Source organism: Euleptes europaea, chromosome 3 (genome assembly GCF_029931775.1).
Source record: "Euleptes europaea isolate rEulEur1 chromosome 3, rEulEur1.hap1, whole genome shotgun sequence".
Taxonomy (NCBI): Eukaryota; Metazoa; Chordata; class Lepidosauria; order Squamata; family Sphaerodactylidae; genus Euleptes; species Euleptes europaea.
In genome coordinates, this window is record NC_079314.1 from 60,040,922 (window position 1) to 60,058,323 (window position 17,402).

At 41.8% G+C, this 17,402-nt stretch overlaps 1 protein-coding gene across 3 annotated transcripts in view; it reads left to right on the forward strand.

The window, feature by feature from the left end:
* CTTNBP2 (cortactin binding protein 2) overlaps positions 1–17,402 on the forward strand; it is a 106,706-nt gene that overhangs the window by 44,951 nt on the left and 44,353 nt on the right. For all 3 annotated transcript variants that reach the window (XM_056846007.1, XM_056846008.1, XM_056846009.1), the window contains 4 exons: positions 9,676–9,879; positions 11,209–11,308; positions 14,137–14,287; positions 17,022–17,276. In XM_056846007.1, the coding sequence (XP_056701985.1) occupies positions 9,676–9,879; positions 11,209–11,308; positions 14,137–14,287; positions 17,022–17,276 (710 nt within the window). The remainder of the gene's footprint in view (positions 1–9,675; positions 9,880–11,208; positions 11,309–14,136; positions 14,288–17,021; positions 17,277–17,402) is intronic.

Here is a 17,402-nt window from a genome sequence, read left to right on the forward strand (position 1 = left end):
CCATCAGCTGTAGTGCTTATCTGTTCTAAACTGAGAATGCTTCTAAGCCTGTAAAATATCATTATTAAGTGTACTGTAAATGTCAAGGACAGAGACCACTTGCTATCACTGAGGAAGCCTTCCCTATCTATTGACAGCTTTCTAATGTGCATTTCTGCATTAGGAATCTGTAGATCTAAATAGCTAGTACTGTCTATATATCATCAATGTATCTAATTCTCAGTGTGGCCCCATCTGTGGATACAGAGGCTGGGGCCATGGATAGACAAGACAGTTCTTTTTACAAATCTGAGAAAAACATCAGCTTTGCACCAAAATCTAAAATCGTTTTTAAAAAACCTATTCATTTATTATTATTTATTTATTTTATCATTCTTATAGCCCGTCCTATCCTAGCTAAGCCAGGCTCAGAGCGGTTACACCCTCCAAAATGAGAGAAGCAGCACCTGTAGCTTTAAGAAATGAATGCCCTCAGTAGCCATTGCTAGGCTACCACAACAGTATTGTCAGCCTTCAGACCTTAGTTTCTCACAGAAAAAAGGTTGGGGAAGGTGGGTGGGGCCCTTTCCAGGGCTGTTCTGGACTTCAAGAGAAGACTCCTAGGGGCCAGGCCTGGCAGCAACCACCAAGTGACTTGCTACCCCACAACTTGCACGACACACCAAGGCCTGGAATTGCTATTGCTACTGTTAAACTATTGTTGCAACAGTGTTGCAATAGCCAGTGTAGTATAGTGGTTGGAGTTTTAGATTAGGATCTGGGAGACCCAGGTTCAAATTCCCACTCTGCTATGGTAGCTTATTGGGTAACTTTGGGTGTAACTCACCTCATAGGGTTTTATGAAGATCAAATGGAAGAAAGGAGAGTGATGTAAGCTGCTTTGGGTCCCCATTGTGGAGGAATAGGGGTATAAATCAAGAAATTAAATTATAAAGGTAGCTGAAGATGGGGGCGGATAAAAGGGAGGTTGGTGGGTGGGAAGGAGAGTAATTAAGGATGGTGGGGGGGGGGCTGCCAGGAAAGAGGAAATAGTCTGAGGAGGGGGATACAGGGGAAAGTGAGGTGCCCTCCTCAGGTCTTTGTAGGTTCTCTGCTGTGCATCTGGGCCTGGCCTGGCCAGCACCACACAACTGGGCCAACCTCAGCCAGCGCTTTGCAACATGGCCCAGCCCAGTGACTGGCACTGTGCAACTCCACCAGTGTTTCCTGGGGAGAGGCTGCCAGGAGGAAGAAAGGAGGGGAGGCTGAAGACAGGGGGCAGAGAAAGGTAGGTTGGCTTGTGGGTGGGAAGGAGAGAAGGAAGCAGGAAAAGGGTAGGGGCTATGAGGGCTTACAGAAAGGGAAAGAAGAAATAGTGGGGGAGAGGGAAATAGGATACCCCCTGAAAGTACTTGCGGGTCCCCCACTTGTATTTGCTAAGTACCATGCACTTTCTGCTTCTTCTGCATATATACTATGATACTTAGGTTGCAAAATTGAATAAGGTATTCAAGAGTTTCAAAAAACACCGTATCTGTGTATGAACAACAAAGAGCTTTTATTTATTTAGTACATTTTTTAAAAGTCCTGTCCTTCCTCCAAGGAGCTCTGAAGGCAGCATACATCATATCCCCTTCCTCTATTTTAGGTAGGTTTGGCTGCGGGGAGGGGGGAGTGAATGGCCCTAGGACATCCAGCAGTCTTCATGGCAGACCAGGGATATGAACCTGAGTCTCCCAGGTATAGAGCGGCACTCTAACAACTGTACTCTGAAAGTTCTGAAAATAAGCAATGTGGGTTTGAGAAGCACAGGATGTCAGGGAAGAGTTCCACAAGTGTCCAGGGTCTGGCATGGTTAGAGACCTGGCCTTCACCTGGGTTCTGTCTGGGTCTCTAAAACCAGCCAGTCACCCTGCCACCCATGCAACATATTTGGATAATAGAAGAAGAAAAGTTTGTTTTTATATGCCGACTTCCTCTACACATTAAGGAAGAATCAAACCAGCTTACAATCAGCTTCCCTGGAAGCAGGCATATTGTTTAGCAGAGCTGAGGTTACTTACATTTTGTACTTGTATTGTCTCTCAGGGGTAGGGTTGCCAACTTTGGGTTGGAAATACCTGGAGATTTGGGGGCGGAACCTGGGGAGGGTGGGTTATGGGGAGGGGAGGGACTTCAATGGCGCATATTGCCATAGAGTTCACCTTTCAAAGTGGTCATTTTCTCCAGATGAACTAATCTCTGCCTCCTAGAGATAAGTTGTAATCCCAGGAGATCTCCGGTCACCACTTGGAGGTTGGCAACCCTACTTGGGGAAGGCATGAAATAGAAGATGTGAGGTTCTACTTTGGCCCTTTCTTACATATACTTCATACTGGCTAGTACCAGCCTTCTTTCATCCCAGATGTTTAGATACCTGTGGAAGCAAATTTTACTGTTCTAAATTGTTCTAATTAGATGAGTTATTAAAATTAATAGCCGGCTGAACTTCACAGAGAAGAGTTATTTCAGCTTGAAATGGCAAGTCTTGACAGATCAATACCAAACTGTTGTTAAAACTCAATATGTGGTTGTAACATTCCATTAAATGCCAAATGACAGTCAGTTTCATCTCTCCATTAGTTAATCATGTTGCAAGAGCTGTTTTGGGTTAGCTGGAAAGGCTCTGAAAATTGTGATTGTGGTAGGTTTTTAAAAAATATTTCTAACTTTTGACATTCTCCTTTATAAATTAATAGCAACATGGAATTGTACTGTTTCACTCGCATCATGCTACATTAATATAATAATGTATTCATATTGCACAAAAAAAATTGTTATAATGAAAGTAAGAACAGGTTGCCCTGACCTAGCTGGCCCAGGCTATCCTGATCTTGTAGGATGTCGGAAGCTTAGCAGAGTTGGTCTTGGTTAGTATTTGGGTGGGAAACCACCAGGAAATACTAAGGGTGGCTTTGCAGAGGAAGGCAATGGCAAAACACCTCTGTTAGTCTCTTAACCTTGCAAACCCTCTGAGGTCACCATAAGTTGGCTGCAGCTTGTCAGCACTTTACACACACACACAAGAGTTGAAAATGCCGGAGGGTCTCCTGTTGTAGATCCTTTGGATTCAATTTGGCAATACTTTTGCTTTTAAATGACTCCTACCGTTTATTGTCCTCATTCTAGGATACAAGTGCTTTAGCTTATGTAATTAAAGTGGCAATAAATGTCTAGTACTTCTCTAGGCTAACTACATTACAGTAATGGCGCCTGTTTCCAGGCATTGCATATGCTTTGGTCAGAGGTTCACATTGGCTGCTTCTGAAAGCCAGGTCACCCAAGCCACAGCACTTCAGGAACCTCTCCAACTGATCCCCTTCATTTATGCCCACAACCACTAGGAAACTGTGTGTGAATCAGAATCATGTAGATTTATGGTTATGGGAGAAAGATGTTGTAATGGATAAGTACTGTAGTAATTCATGCAGTCCTTGGGCTTCCAAAAGTGCTGCAGTCAGCAGAATTACCACAGTCCCATATTTTTATGTTCAGTTGTTTACTTTTAAATATTTCTTCCCTGGTTTTCTCCCTGCTGGGGCTTCAAAAGTGGCTTAAAAATAGGATTTAGATGATCATATTTTTAAAATATATACAATTTCAACATCCTGGGCCAGTCCCTGGAATCACTGGCTTGGCTCATGTAAGGCCACAGCCTGTGAACCATGGACTGAGGGCCAAGAGTCGCTTGGCTCTTGCCCAAAGGCCTCTGACCAAACCCAGGCTTATATACCTGTAACTGGAAGGGAGATCAGCTCACAGCCCAGACTCATCTGACAAGATTCTCTGCTAGACATTTGTAAGGGTAATTCTGGTTAACACAGGATTTCTGCATTGTTGTAGACATGTGCAAGCCAAGGATGGTCACGTGGAGGGAATGCAAAAGCACTGCAACATGTGTGAACCGGCCCTGAATATATTAATGATGTCATTCAAATGCAAATATTGACTGCTGTCACAGATCAGGAGCACATTAAGACTAGGCTCATGTTTGAAAACCCAGATAAAATCCCTCTAGCTTCTACCCACTTCACCCATCCAGCCATACTTCATAAGCCATTCAAGATATGCACATCCAGGCACCTGCGAGCCATGGGCTGACTACTTATAGGCAAGTTGCTTGGCTGACAGCTTATGATTCCTGCTTCAGCTTTCAAAGCCAATGGAGGCTTCACAGTCTAGAGGAACAGTTCTAAAACAGTTGAATTTCCCATACCCTTGGCGTTACTCTTTTCTTTTCCTTCTAAGATTTGCTCTCTTTCTCTCTCTTTTTAAAACATCACTTTTCGATCAGTATGTTTTTTTATTTGGTTCCTTCATATATAATTTTATCTTGTGTATGTGGTTTGCTTTTAAAGTGAATGGGGTGCAGGAGAGGTTGGTAATGGACTCTGAAATTAACCATCTCCACAATCTGAAGCTGATGCCAGAAGCTGTTTCCCCCCCCCCCTGTCCTTCCATCCTTCATCGCTGCATGTCCAGCACGCTTTCACAGATGCTTTGTATTTGCTAACTTTTGCTTGTAAAAACCACAAAAGCTTCCTCATGTTTCCTAATTTTGTCATGCAGTTTCTTTGATTGAATACAAATCTGTTCTGTTTCCTTTGGGAGATCTTTTGAAATGGGTTCAGATTCTGCACTACATTTTAACCATTGCCATTAGCAAATTAAATCTGCCACTATTATGACTTGGTTTTTACATATAGTATTTTATGTCAGGCTTGCTCTTGGTCCTCGTGGTGCCGCTTTACACATTAATCTCTAATCGTCAGCACTCATACATGCAGGGACGTACATGTGTATGTGATCGCCACTTCCAGTAATGTATCTGTGGGTTTCATATACTGTTACATGAAAATGCTTTCCATCTGTGGAAATTTGTAAAGCGGTTCATAAAGAAGAGGAAACTTGCACTGTTTTGGAGGGTGAATGAAATATTAACATGGGGTTAGAGCCAAAGGAGCTCTGCAGAAGAGATCTTTCCCACCTGCCTTCTGCTGCACTCCTCTGTTTCCAAAAATGCTGCTGGGATCAGGGGCTGTGGGGTGTGATGTGGGGGCAGGGGTCTGCTGCTGCAGGTGGGAATCGGTGAAGATTCATTTCCACTTGCAAAAGGACGATTCCGTGTGCAGAAGACAACTTTAGATCCAACCCAGTATCCTGATCTGTTACAATACATGATAAACTTACTTTATTAATAAGTGCGGTCCTAAGCAGTGTTACATCCTTCTAAGCCCATGAACTTGGCAGGAGGTAACTGCTTAAGGTTGCACAGCAAATGTCTTTATAGCTTAAAAGAAAGATTGCACTAGTTTAAGAATAAAATGGAATTTGTATCAACTTTATTGTCAAAATAGTGCTGCCTGTTTTCATGCCCAGCTCCAATGTCTCCTCTTTCCTCAGCCTTTCTCTCTACACGTATCTGAATAGCAAATACAACTAGCATCCCATACTTGGTGTGCTAAAATTCCTAAACAAGTGGTAAATATTGCTGAAAGTCCATTGTTTCCCCGCCTCAACCCACTCAAAGTAAAATCAGAGTTCAAAAATGCAGAGAAAGAAAAGGCTGGGTGAAAAGATTCCATTTATGTAGCCACAGATTGGCTGGCTCTCATTGAGTTTCATGATGTGGTCCTACAATACACTGACTTTCAGCACCCACCATCCAGCCATACTTGGGGAGGTTGCTGAGGAGGAGTGCCAACTTTGGGTTGGGATATTTCTAAAGACTTGGGGGTGAAGCCTGAGGAGGGTAGAATTTGGGGGAGGGAGGGAGCTCAGCAGGGATGTGATACCATAGAGTTCACCCTCCAAAGCTGCCATTTCCTTCAATGGAACAGATCTCTATAGTCAGGAAATCAGTTTTAATCCCAGAAGACACCCTATTGCCGAGCCCTTTGAGACTTAATAAAAGTTAGCATTTGTATAGCACTTCCACTGCACAGAGTGTTTCATGTAAATTATCACAGGAATCCTTACAACTGTCTGGTAAAGTTGCCTATTGTGATTGTCCCCATTTTGCAGATGGAGAACTGAGGCTGAAACAACATGGCTTGCCTGAGATCACTTAATATGTTTGTGGCTGAGATGAAATTTTCTAAAGAGACTTAAATCTTTTGGGGTCTTTGAACAAGCTCTTCTTTTTAGCCACACTGGCACACTCTTCTTAGAGGCAGGTCTCGATTCAGATACAAACTCTTGAGCAGCCTTTTCCAGTCAAGAACTGCTAGGTCTAACAGTACAGTCCTAAGCAGAGTTAGACTCTTCAAAGTCCATTGACTTCAATGGATTTTCAATGGTGTACTTCTTAGGGTTATACTGCTAGCCAGCTGATTTATGAATATGGCCATGTGTAAATTCACTTGAAATAGAAAGCCTTCCTTCATTTAGATTTTTTAAAATTTACCCTTATGCTTTACTCCTGTTGTCCATTATATGCAATAAACATTTTGAAATGTTTGAGCCATGACTTGTATATAGGGTTTTCTAAATTCTCACAATGCCCTGGATATTTAAAAAATGTGTGGAATTTAAACTATACATCTCCTTTTCTTTCTTGTTTTCATTCATAATGTTCTGTGATAGTCTGCCATGAGTGAACACTGTAGAAATTAACATTAAATTGTTTCATCAAATCTTTTAAAATGCAAAATGCATAAATCAGAGCTGCCTTTCCCCCATGTTAAAGCCTTATTGCTGTTGTCCAGAGGTGGTGGAATCCATTCCACAACTAATCTGAGTTGTCAAAAATCATGATGAGCTTTTTCAACCTGCTGGAGGGGCCCCTCCCAGCCCATCTCCATGCCACAGGCTGACCTTGGAGGCCACTTTAGAGTACCAAATAGCAACTGTGAGTACCCTCTGTACTCTTAGGGTCAGTCCTTATGTCCTGCATGTGGCTGCCCTGAACTTGCATACTAGGTGTGTTTTAGGGGTTATATGCTTGAAACACAATTCCCAGGTACATGGTGTTCTCATCTGGATTAGGACTGCAGGGAGAGGGTGCCTAAACTCCAGGAATAAATTGGGAGCAAAGTCTTCAAAATTGGTGTCCTTTGCATCATTTTCCAGCATAAAATGGTTCTGTGGAGTCGCTATTTTTTCTATTGAGGAAATTTGCTGCAGGTACATTTCCCCAGATCTTCAAATAGTGGCCCGCTGCGCTGTTTCAGGTTGGGAAAACAACCCCCCACCTCCCCACACACCACAGTCCTGATCCATGCACTCCTAGCAATTGTTCTAAGCATGGAACCCCCAGATTATATCTCTTGACAGGGCAAATGGGGGACATGAGGACTTTATAACATGCTAATTGGCCCTCACTTTTCTCCCCGTACTTTTTCTCCAGAAAGAACTCTGGGTTATTGTCGAAGGCTTTCACGGTCAGAGTTCATTGGTTCTTGTAGGTTATCCGGGCTGTGTGACCGTGGTCTTGGTATTTTCTTTCCTGACGTTTCGCCAGCAGCTGTGGCAGGCATCTTCAGAGGAGCAACACTGAAGGACAGTGTCTCTCAGAGCAGTATTACTCCTCTGAAGATGCCTGCCACAGCTGCTGGAGAAACGTCAGGTAAGAAAATACCAAGACCACGGTCACACAGCCCGGATAACCAACAAGAACCAATGAACTCTGACCGTGAAACCCTTCGACAACGAACCAATGAACTCTGGGTTAATTTACAATATGGTGTTGTTATGGAGAGGAAACTAGTATTACCAGTAGTATAACCTCTGGGGGGCAGGCGGGAGAGCAGGGAGGCGGAAATGATGTTGTCTACGTGTTGATGTCACATCCAGGCAAAAACCTGGATGTGACATCAACACATCAGCTAAACCTTTACCATACAGTTTCTAGAATATTGGTGGATGTGCTGATGTCATGTCCAGGGTTTTGTCTGAAAGTGACATGTCACTTCTGCTACTTGGCCCATCCACAAAGCTCCCAGGGATGTGGCATTCCTCCCTGCCTGCCTGGTACCAAATTGCCCAGGGCTTTCTCCGCGTTCCTCCTTTATGCCCTCATCTCCTCTTTCCCCCTGGCTGCACTTTCTACTTCATTAATGAGCTTTGCTGCTTGTCTTCAGTTGTTTCACACCTTTGTTGTGGCCTAAATATTAGCTGCCCGTTTAATAATACCTCGAAACCAGTGACTGCTGCGGCCCTGTCTGGAGCCTGGCCTGCTGGCACTATCTATGCAATCTCTGTTGATTCAGTCTGTCTATTTTCCATGCAATAAAGGACTTATCTCCGTTTCCAAAGAGAAATGCCTGTCACCTTTCAAATCTGAGATACCGTGATATTTGCTTGTCACTTCACTAATCGTTCATTAAGAATATGGCAGCTTTCTAAATTTTTGAGAAATATTTTTCTCCCCAGTTCAATGTGGATAAATAATATTCCTTGAGATGAAGTTAAATAGTTTGTGCTTTAAAAACGATAAATGGCAATTTAAAAATATCACTTCACTGTGCCATACTTCAGTATAAGCAGGTACTATAACAACATCATTGCATTAAGGAGTGAAAATGCCTTTGGAATTTCTCATTTTCATTGGGCAGTCCCCAGTTACAAGTCTTTCTGTTTTCAATCCTTTTAATTTTCTATTTCCTTTTGCAGCCTTTTGATCAAGGAACAGTTCACAAAGTCTTCTGCACCCTGTACAGCAAACTTCATGTCCTTAATAAGCTTTCCTCTAAAGCTGCTAATGTCTGATTCCTGAAGTGTCTAACCAGGATAACTGCAAAGATTTCTAAAGTCCAGTTCTGCCCGTTGCCTTTCTGACTGGACAGTGTGGAAGCTTTTGCCAGTAATTTTGAAGTAATTCACTAATCACTGTACAGTAGCACTTCCTGTAAAATGTAACAGGATTTGCAGTACTGCCAATCTAGGCATTGCTGAATAAATGGGCATAGATTGCAGTGTGTCTGGCAGTTGGTCTGTGTTTTAACTGCACTTTCAATATAAATGTCAGTCATATATTCTGTAGATTTAATCCATTGGCAAAGGATTCAATTTGCAGATTCTAAAAAGTGACACACTCCTATGTAAAATTTAGCACAACCCCAACTGTTAATTTAGCTAACTTAAAGCCAAAATAACTAGGTTTTGACTAAGCTTGGTTTTCAGTTAAAATCGCTTTTTTAAAATTTTGAATAGTGGCAACTGGTAAAAAACTTCTTGAGGGTTAGCTTGTATTCATGTGCAATAATAAAGATTTTTAGTTTATATTGGATATAATGTCACCATTGTGAGTAACTTTACTTTCTGTTCGGATAAAATTACTATTCAGTACATTTTAATCCAGCCCTTCCTTCTAGGAGCTCAGGGGAGAACGTGCCATTCTCCCTACTCCATTTTATCCTCACAATAATCACATGGGGAAAGTTAAACTAAGAGGCCCTGTGAGGAATGTTAGGCACAGGTTTGCCCAGCAAGCTTCATGGCAGAGGGGGATTTGAATCTGGGTGTCCCGCATCCGACACTCTAACCGCTACACAGTGGCTCTTGAATAACACAATCTGAGTTGTGCTCAATCTTTTCAGGTGCTGAAATGACAAAGAATCTGTTTCTTGTGTTGGACTTATTTTAATAGTTTGCAGAGTATGAAGCTTTAACTTATTCACGCGTGTTCTTTCTAATTTGTGTTGCTTTAACTCACAGGCTGGTCTCCCTCCCTAACCCCTTTATTAATGAGTGGTGGTCCTGTCCCCCTGGGTGGCAGGCCCACCCTTCTTCACCAAGCTGCTGCCCAGGGAAATGTCACTTTATTGTCAATGCTGCTTAATGAAGAAGGTCTGGACATTAATGACTCCTATGAAGATGGCTATTCTGCCTTGTATTCTGCTGTTATGAATGGACATACAGGTATGGGATGCGTCACAGCTATTACGTTATTAGCCACTGTGTATATTACTGTATCTACAGAACGTGGAAATGAGATGGGAGATGGGGATTTTCAAATTGTTTATTCTCCCCCCTCTGCATCTGCAATTTCTCCCAGCCGTTCAGCTTGTATTTTTATGTAGTTAATGGAACTTATTTATGTAATGCCTACTGGTATGCCCTTGAACTTGAATTCTGCAATGGTGTGGGGAAATATTTTTGATTAACATCAAAGTGCCAGGGAGAAAGTTCAAAACAAGCCATCTGAGCAAATGAAAGCTTGCCTCTCCAAATAATGTTGATCACACGTGTGTGTATATGGCCCACTTGTGTTTGCAAAAGACTGGAAGGAATGCAAATTGCTCCATCTAAAGCTGAGATTATTTGCCTAGAAAACAAAATAGCTGTTACTGCTTCTGCGTAAAAACCATCACAGGCAAGCTTAGGCGAATACGTGGTACCTTAAAAAAAGGTGGTACCTAAAAAAAAACCCAACAAGTTGGTTTGTTCTCCGAATAATAAAGGATATTTAGTCACTATGGCTTCATCTAGGCATAGAGAAGAAGGAGATGGCAGAGTTCTGAGCCTGGTCTATACCACTTCAGGCTGCAGTAGAGAGTTCACATTTTAATACCTCTTGCAATTAAAAAATATATCTCCCCACAAGATGAAAGCTAGTTTAACAAGAAGCAGGTAGGGCTAGAATCTTTCTGCCAGATATACTAGGCTGTTTGCTGTACTGACTGGAACTATTTTATGTGGGGGAGCGTTAAATATAATGTCTTTCTGCACCTTGGGGTGGTGTAGTCCAATCTGCCAGCTCACAATTCTGCTGCCTTATCCTGCTGCATGTGTAGACCAGCCCTTTTCCAGTCCAAAACTCACCCACAGGTTTGTTTTGAAGTGAAGTTCAGTGAGCCTAGCAGAAATGGCAGGATGATGCTGTCTTGTTAAATGAACTCTGCACTGCCTGGTCTTAAACCACTGCATTGAGAGTAGCCAGTTGTAGTTTAGTGCTGGTGAGAGAATGTAATAGGTCCTTCACATTAGTTCAGGGGATAGGAATTAACCAGAAAGGACACAATCAGAAAATCTTTGGTGATACCTCTGGGTGATGCCAATTAGTAGTAAGCATATGTCCCTAAAAGACAGTCCATGGCTTGTCAATGACTGCAAAATGATTTGCTAAATGGGTGGAAAGTGTTAATTTGTATTCTGTCTAAAGTGAAGAAGTGCAGTTTGTTTGGGTTTTTTAAACGTCTCTTTCTGGTGGCTGTGTATCATTCTGCCTTTGTGTTTTCCACCTCATAGATTGTGTAAGATTGCTGCTGACTTCAGAAGCACAAGTTGATCCTGTTGATAAAAATGGCTTTACACCCTTGTGTTCAGCAGTTGCTCAGGGACATTGCAAGTAAGTCATGTGTCAATCATTTGTTTGTTTGTTTGTTTGTTTGTTTCCAGGCCAAATCCACTTCTGTTCCTTAAGTAGTGATCTTGGCAGTAGGTAACCTTTTAGGGTGAGTTTATGCAATCCAAGGTCCACAGGAACTTGTTTTCATCACTTGTGTTCTCTTTTGCCGGAACAGAAATTGGTGCTGGTAAAACTTAGGAACAATCTCTCTCCCTCCCCCCCCTCAGTTTCTGTAGTGTGTTTGAAGCTCTTGCCTTCTTCATTAAAATGCCTGCTTGTATATATTGGTTGACGGGAGGGGCTTAGTGATAGGCCATGTGCTTTGCACATGAAAGGTCCAGAATCAATCCTTCTGGACAGCCACTGCCTATCTGAGTAGACAATAGTAGCTAGACTGCTATTGGTACACTAACACAGCTAGGGAGTTCTTCATCTCTTCAGAGCTGTAGTTTCATAAGAGATTCCCACTCTTTTCTTACACAGGCTTCAGTATTTCTTTATTGTGGGAATTTTTTTAATGATGTCGTCTGACTTCAGAAGATATACATTGGGATCTCTTGTTGTGTTGTAGAGAAATCTTACATCAAAAATCAGTTTTCATATGCACACATTAGACTGTATTCTCCTGTATTAGTGCTTTACAAGTTTTAGTATTTTTTAAAGCAAAATTTGGGTTTGTGTGTCTTCAAACACATCTCTAAACTGTGGTTTTGAACTGATTTATGGTGCAATTTTTTCTCAGAGCCTCATCAGACATTTCTCTGAGCACAGACTAGGATTCAATGAAAAGCATGTGCAGTCACTGTCAGCGGATGGTAAATTGCATTCGGAGATATATTTTTTTACTTTGATCCTTCAAAAATGATTTTCCTGTTTAAAAACAAAACACCCTTCAGTTGGATTATACTATGTCAGCCAATGAGGATGTTTCATATAACATAGGCTTGGGAAACTGAATAAAATCATAGAAGATTTTTGAGGGTCTTGGATAGTTTTAAGTGGTATTTACAGTTCTGAGACGCTGAATGGTTTCTTGTGAGAAACTGGGGACTGTATTTCACCACAGCAGAACTTTTCCCCCATTTTTTGTAAGTTCGGGAAGTTTAAAATCAGTCCCCTGGACAGATTTAAAATTCATTCTGTGTGACTTCTATAAAAGGGAGAGAAGCATCTTAATTAACCTCAGAAATGAGAGAGGTGTATGATGCGATCTGCCTCATTTTTACATTGTGTGCTAAGATTTCTGGTGGGTACCTGAGAACATTCAACATAATTATTTCTTTTTACAAGACAAAATAGGCATAGTCTGTTTACAGTGGGATTATAGATCTACACAGCTGACTCTGGTAACGTTCAGTTACTTATGGAGCTGCAGCAGAGCTTGAGGTCATTTCTGCGGTTGACTCCTTCATCAGGTGGGCTTTTTATGCCCCTTGATTCTCTTCTCCACTTTTTTTTTTTTTTACATGCTGAATTGGGGCTGCTTAATCATGCTATGGAGAAGACGTGGAATAGAGAAGTGGAAATGCGTTTGCATAAGTTATTGTGAGAGGCAGCAAGTGACTCTGTAAAATGGCTTTCTGATCTGCTGAGCGCTTAAGGTTTCTAGTTCAATAAAATTCCCTGTCACTCTGTCATTAAAGACTGGTAAAAAACCGAGCTGATATCTGTTCCTTTCTGATAATCTTAGGATCCCTCTGGTCATGAAACTCTTAAACAGAATTGCAGTATAATCTTATGCAGAATTAACTCTAGTCTAAGCACATTGAAATGAATGGATTTAGACTGCAGTATCTTTACATACGTTTGTATTGTTTGTCTAATAGTACCACAGAGATCCATGTATTAGTGATGATTTGATTATGTCAGTGTTTTTTTGTGCTCTCTTTTTTCCTTGTCACTCTTTATTGTTGCTACTGTGGCTGACAGTAAGGTGGCCTTCATATCTCTGAGATTACATTAATGTTGGCCTGAGCCACACGTCATTCAGACAGATGTGGTGCACGTTTCCCAGTGGGGCCATCAGTCAGCCTGATTCATGACCTGTGGCAACCCTGTAATTTCAGTTACTGGTGACATTCTTTTAGTTGGGATTGTCACTTTTGCTCAGTCATTGAGGGGCTTGTCAGAATTTGACCCCAAGTACAGTATAGAATTATGTCATGATATCCTTTTCCTGTCATTTGGAGACCGGTATGCTTTCTTACAGCTGTAAACTTGTATCTGTCCATTCCATCCTCATGCATAAACCTGAAATTTTCTTGCTGCTTTTGCCCCATCTTTTTCATGTTAATCTATCATACTCCTGTTCATGCTTCCTCCCCTTCTTCCATCACAGTTTGATGGAGTCTAGTGCTTCTGTTCCTCTAACATGACATTTCTTCTCTCTCTTTCAGCCTTCTTTAAGTATCTCCAACTAATTATGCTAAAGAGTCTGGCTTGTAGTATATCTGTACCATAGAGTGGCTCAGATCCACTGGAGGTCTGAAAGATTGCCACCAGCAGAGACCAACTTTCTCACCTCCACTTTCATGTTCCAACCCTGAATTCCCCCCATGCTGTTCCTAGGGGGTCCCCTATCCCCAGAAGCAGCATCTCAGGAGGCATTTGCAGTTGCAGCAGGAAGGTGAGGAGGTTGCGGTCTATGGGCAGAAATCCATCCCAAAAAATGCTCCAGTGGATTGATATGGGTCGCTAATCAATGCTTTTGTTTGACCTAGTGTAAATGAAAATTTGTTGGAAGAAGCCAAGTGGCATTTTAAAGGTCAGGTCTTTTCCAGAATCAGGTGCTCTAACATGTTGTTGCCCAACTCCCCCCCCCCTCCCAGATGTGCAGAATTATTAATCATGTATCATGCCAACGTTAATCATGCTGCTGAAAGGGGAGAGACACCTCTGTACTTGGCCTGTGGAAATGGAAATGATGAATGTGTCAAACTCTTGCTGGAGGCTGGAGCCAACAGAAATGCAAAAACCTGTGTAAGTTTTAAAGCCCATTTTTCAAAGTCAACATTTCAGCTGCTTCAAAATTGTTTGTACTGAGGTTTTTATTAATACTCCCAACTGCCATAATGCATGACATTCTTTGGAATTAATTAAAAAGTTTTACTTCTGTATGCCATCATGAAATGTCTTCAACTGTATTAAATTACACATTTCCCCCCTGAGATTTCCAAACCATTCTCTTTCCTGTCATCCTATCTTTCACAGAGAATTTGAAGTGCCATTACTTACAGCTCGATCCTGTGACCTCCTATTTTTCATGGTGACAACTTTGATAGAGACCTTTGTTGTCTCTGATGCCAAGCCTTGGTTGTTGCTGTTTTTTTTGATTATTAGAAAATTGCTTTTGTCCTTCTGTGATGCTATTGGACTTATCAAGGGATCAGACATTGAACAGTATGAGAGCAAAGAGAGGGTTCTTCAGGGCTGAAAAGAAATTGCTTAGAGAGATGAACCTGTTAGAGACATATAAAAGCAATATTAAACAAATAAGGAAATTTATCTAGATACATTCTTCACCTCAGGTGTGATAATGGCTAACCCTGTAAATGATTTCAGAAAACGGATACGGAAATTACAGAAGATTGAGTTGCCAGTGAGTGGTAAGTAATATGATAGGTAGGCACCCTCTTGCTGAGCATGTCAGGGAGTGGAAAGTTCCCAGTGAGCCTCTGTCCTGGAAGGCTGCTGGCAGCCAGGAGGAAGCAGAGCCAAGCCCATATAGATGTGCCAGCTCTGCAGGGGCCACTCAGCTCGGACGTGGCCAGCGATGCTAATGATGCGTGTCACCCATTGCCACTGGCAGCTGTGCAGGAGAAAGCAAACAGGTGCCTGCTGTTGGGCCAGGTATTAGCTGAATGGCCCTACAATCCTGGCTTATACCACTGCAGAGGCTACTTGTTCCTGGTATATTTTACCTTCCCAGTCCACCCCTGGGAATGTCTACAACTTAGACCAGGGATGGCAAACTGCTTTGCCAAGGTGTCCCATGAGTCATATCCAGACATCTACTCTCGTGCACATTATTAGTGCAGACCTTCTTCTATTCTTTTAGGATGATTTAGCCTCTAGACTACTAACCTGGTAGCAGGCACAAGAGGGCCAGCTAAACTGTATGCCATGTGCAGGCTAGTGAATCATTCTGCGTTTCTCCAGGAGTGCCACAAATTAATACATTTTTGGAGCCTGCAAACTCACATACTGCCTCTAGAGCAACCAGAACGGCTCTACAGTCAGGGGTTACATGCAAGCTACATGTAGGGTACTTGTACTTTTGTGTAGATTGTGGATTTTTTTTTTTTTAGAATCCTGAAAATCCATGCTCTTATTTAAACCACAACAAGTAATAATCGTGTCATTGTGAAGCTGCCACAATAAATTGGAAAAAAATGTAACTGCAAAAGTATTTAAGCCTGAGGATGCTTGATCCCATTACTTCTTTCCTTAATTCTGGGACCAAAACTCATTAAGAGTTTTTTTAATTTTATTTAAAACATTTTGAAGCTGCCTTTCCACCCAATTTTGAGCCCCCAAACTGGCAAACAGTAAGAACATTCAAATAAGCTTGTAAACACATCATAATAAATAAAACAATTGTAACAATTAAAACATAATGCATAAACAAATAAATACATGGACAGGAGGAAGGGTCAATGAGGATCAGTAAGAGAAGGCCTGGAGAAAACAAAGCAGTCTTCACCTGCTGGTGAAAGACAATGATAAGAAGGGGCAGACACATTTCCTTGGGGAGGGAATTCCATAATTTTTGTGCCCTGACCAAGTTGGTTTCACTGAGATATTTTAAATTATCAAGGTAGTCCTTCCCTTTTCTTCTGTATTTAGAATTACTCTTGACTTCCCAGCGAGAAAAAAAATATTGTTGGCAAAAAGAGTGACCAACCTGGATTGGGGGTTGGGGAGGGAGCTAGTACTGGATTGTTGATCTGTATGGAAGTATGGTGGTGGGTTCCCCCCTCCATAAGGAATACTCAAAAATACAACACATAATGCTAATAATTTGTCTTTTAAGTGAAAAGAAAAGCCCCAGTACAGTCAGCTCTAGAGTAATGATAACTTGGGGGGGGGGGGTAATAATAACAAAGAAAAGAGATAAATTCAGATGTTGCCTATTTAAAATAAATACTTCAAAGGAAAATTAAGGATTGAAAAATGCTTTTCCCCAGAGCAGCTGTATTTGCTTTGTTATGCTAATGTAGAGAAGACTTTAACACTGCATAGAGCCCGGGAGAAGAAGTATGTTTCCATAAAGCTGTACAGAATTGCAAATAAAGTGATCAGGCATCTGACAGAGATCCAGTAATGTTTATATCTGCCTTCTATATCAGGGTAATTTTATGAACAGTCTCCTAGAGCGGCAAGCATCCTTTGCAAGGGATTGATTAAACTCATTTTGCCCCATTCATGCATTTTCTGGGCAGGCCTTCTTATCAGAGCAACCGTGACTTCAACAGATGCTCTTCAAAGGAAGTTGGTACTTTTTGACCCTTTTCTTCATTGTATACCAGCACATGAAGTTAGGCACAGAGACAACAAATGGGCTGTCTTTGCTGCAACATTTACAGCCGAACACTGTTGTGCGCTTCAGATAGTTTTTAGACAGCAAGTTGCACAGAGCACATTAATTTTGTAACTATCCATTCATCTCTATTTGATTGTGTTGAGCTCGTTTCTTTTTTTGTCATTTCAATAGGATGGCTGGACACCAATTCATGCAGCTGTAGGTGCCGGTCACGTTGACTGCTTAAGACTTCTTATGTACTACAGAACACAAGGAACTGGAAACGTTTTGAATGAAGCAGATGCTGATTCCTGCATCTTTGACTTGGAGTGTGAAGAAGACAGCCTGAGCCATACTGCGACCCCTGTTGTTTCTGCGGATCTCATCAACCACGCTGACAAAGAAGGCTGGACTGCTGCCCATATAGCGGCGTCGAAAGGTTTCAAGGTCTGTCTGTCTCACATGCTTTCTCTTGTGTAGCGTTGCTGTTGAGGTTTGAGTGAGTGGCTTACTGGTGTTGGGTGGTTTTGGCTTCATGGCATGGCTAGCCTTCAGTCTGCTCCCTTGTGATTG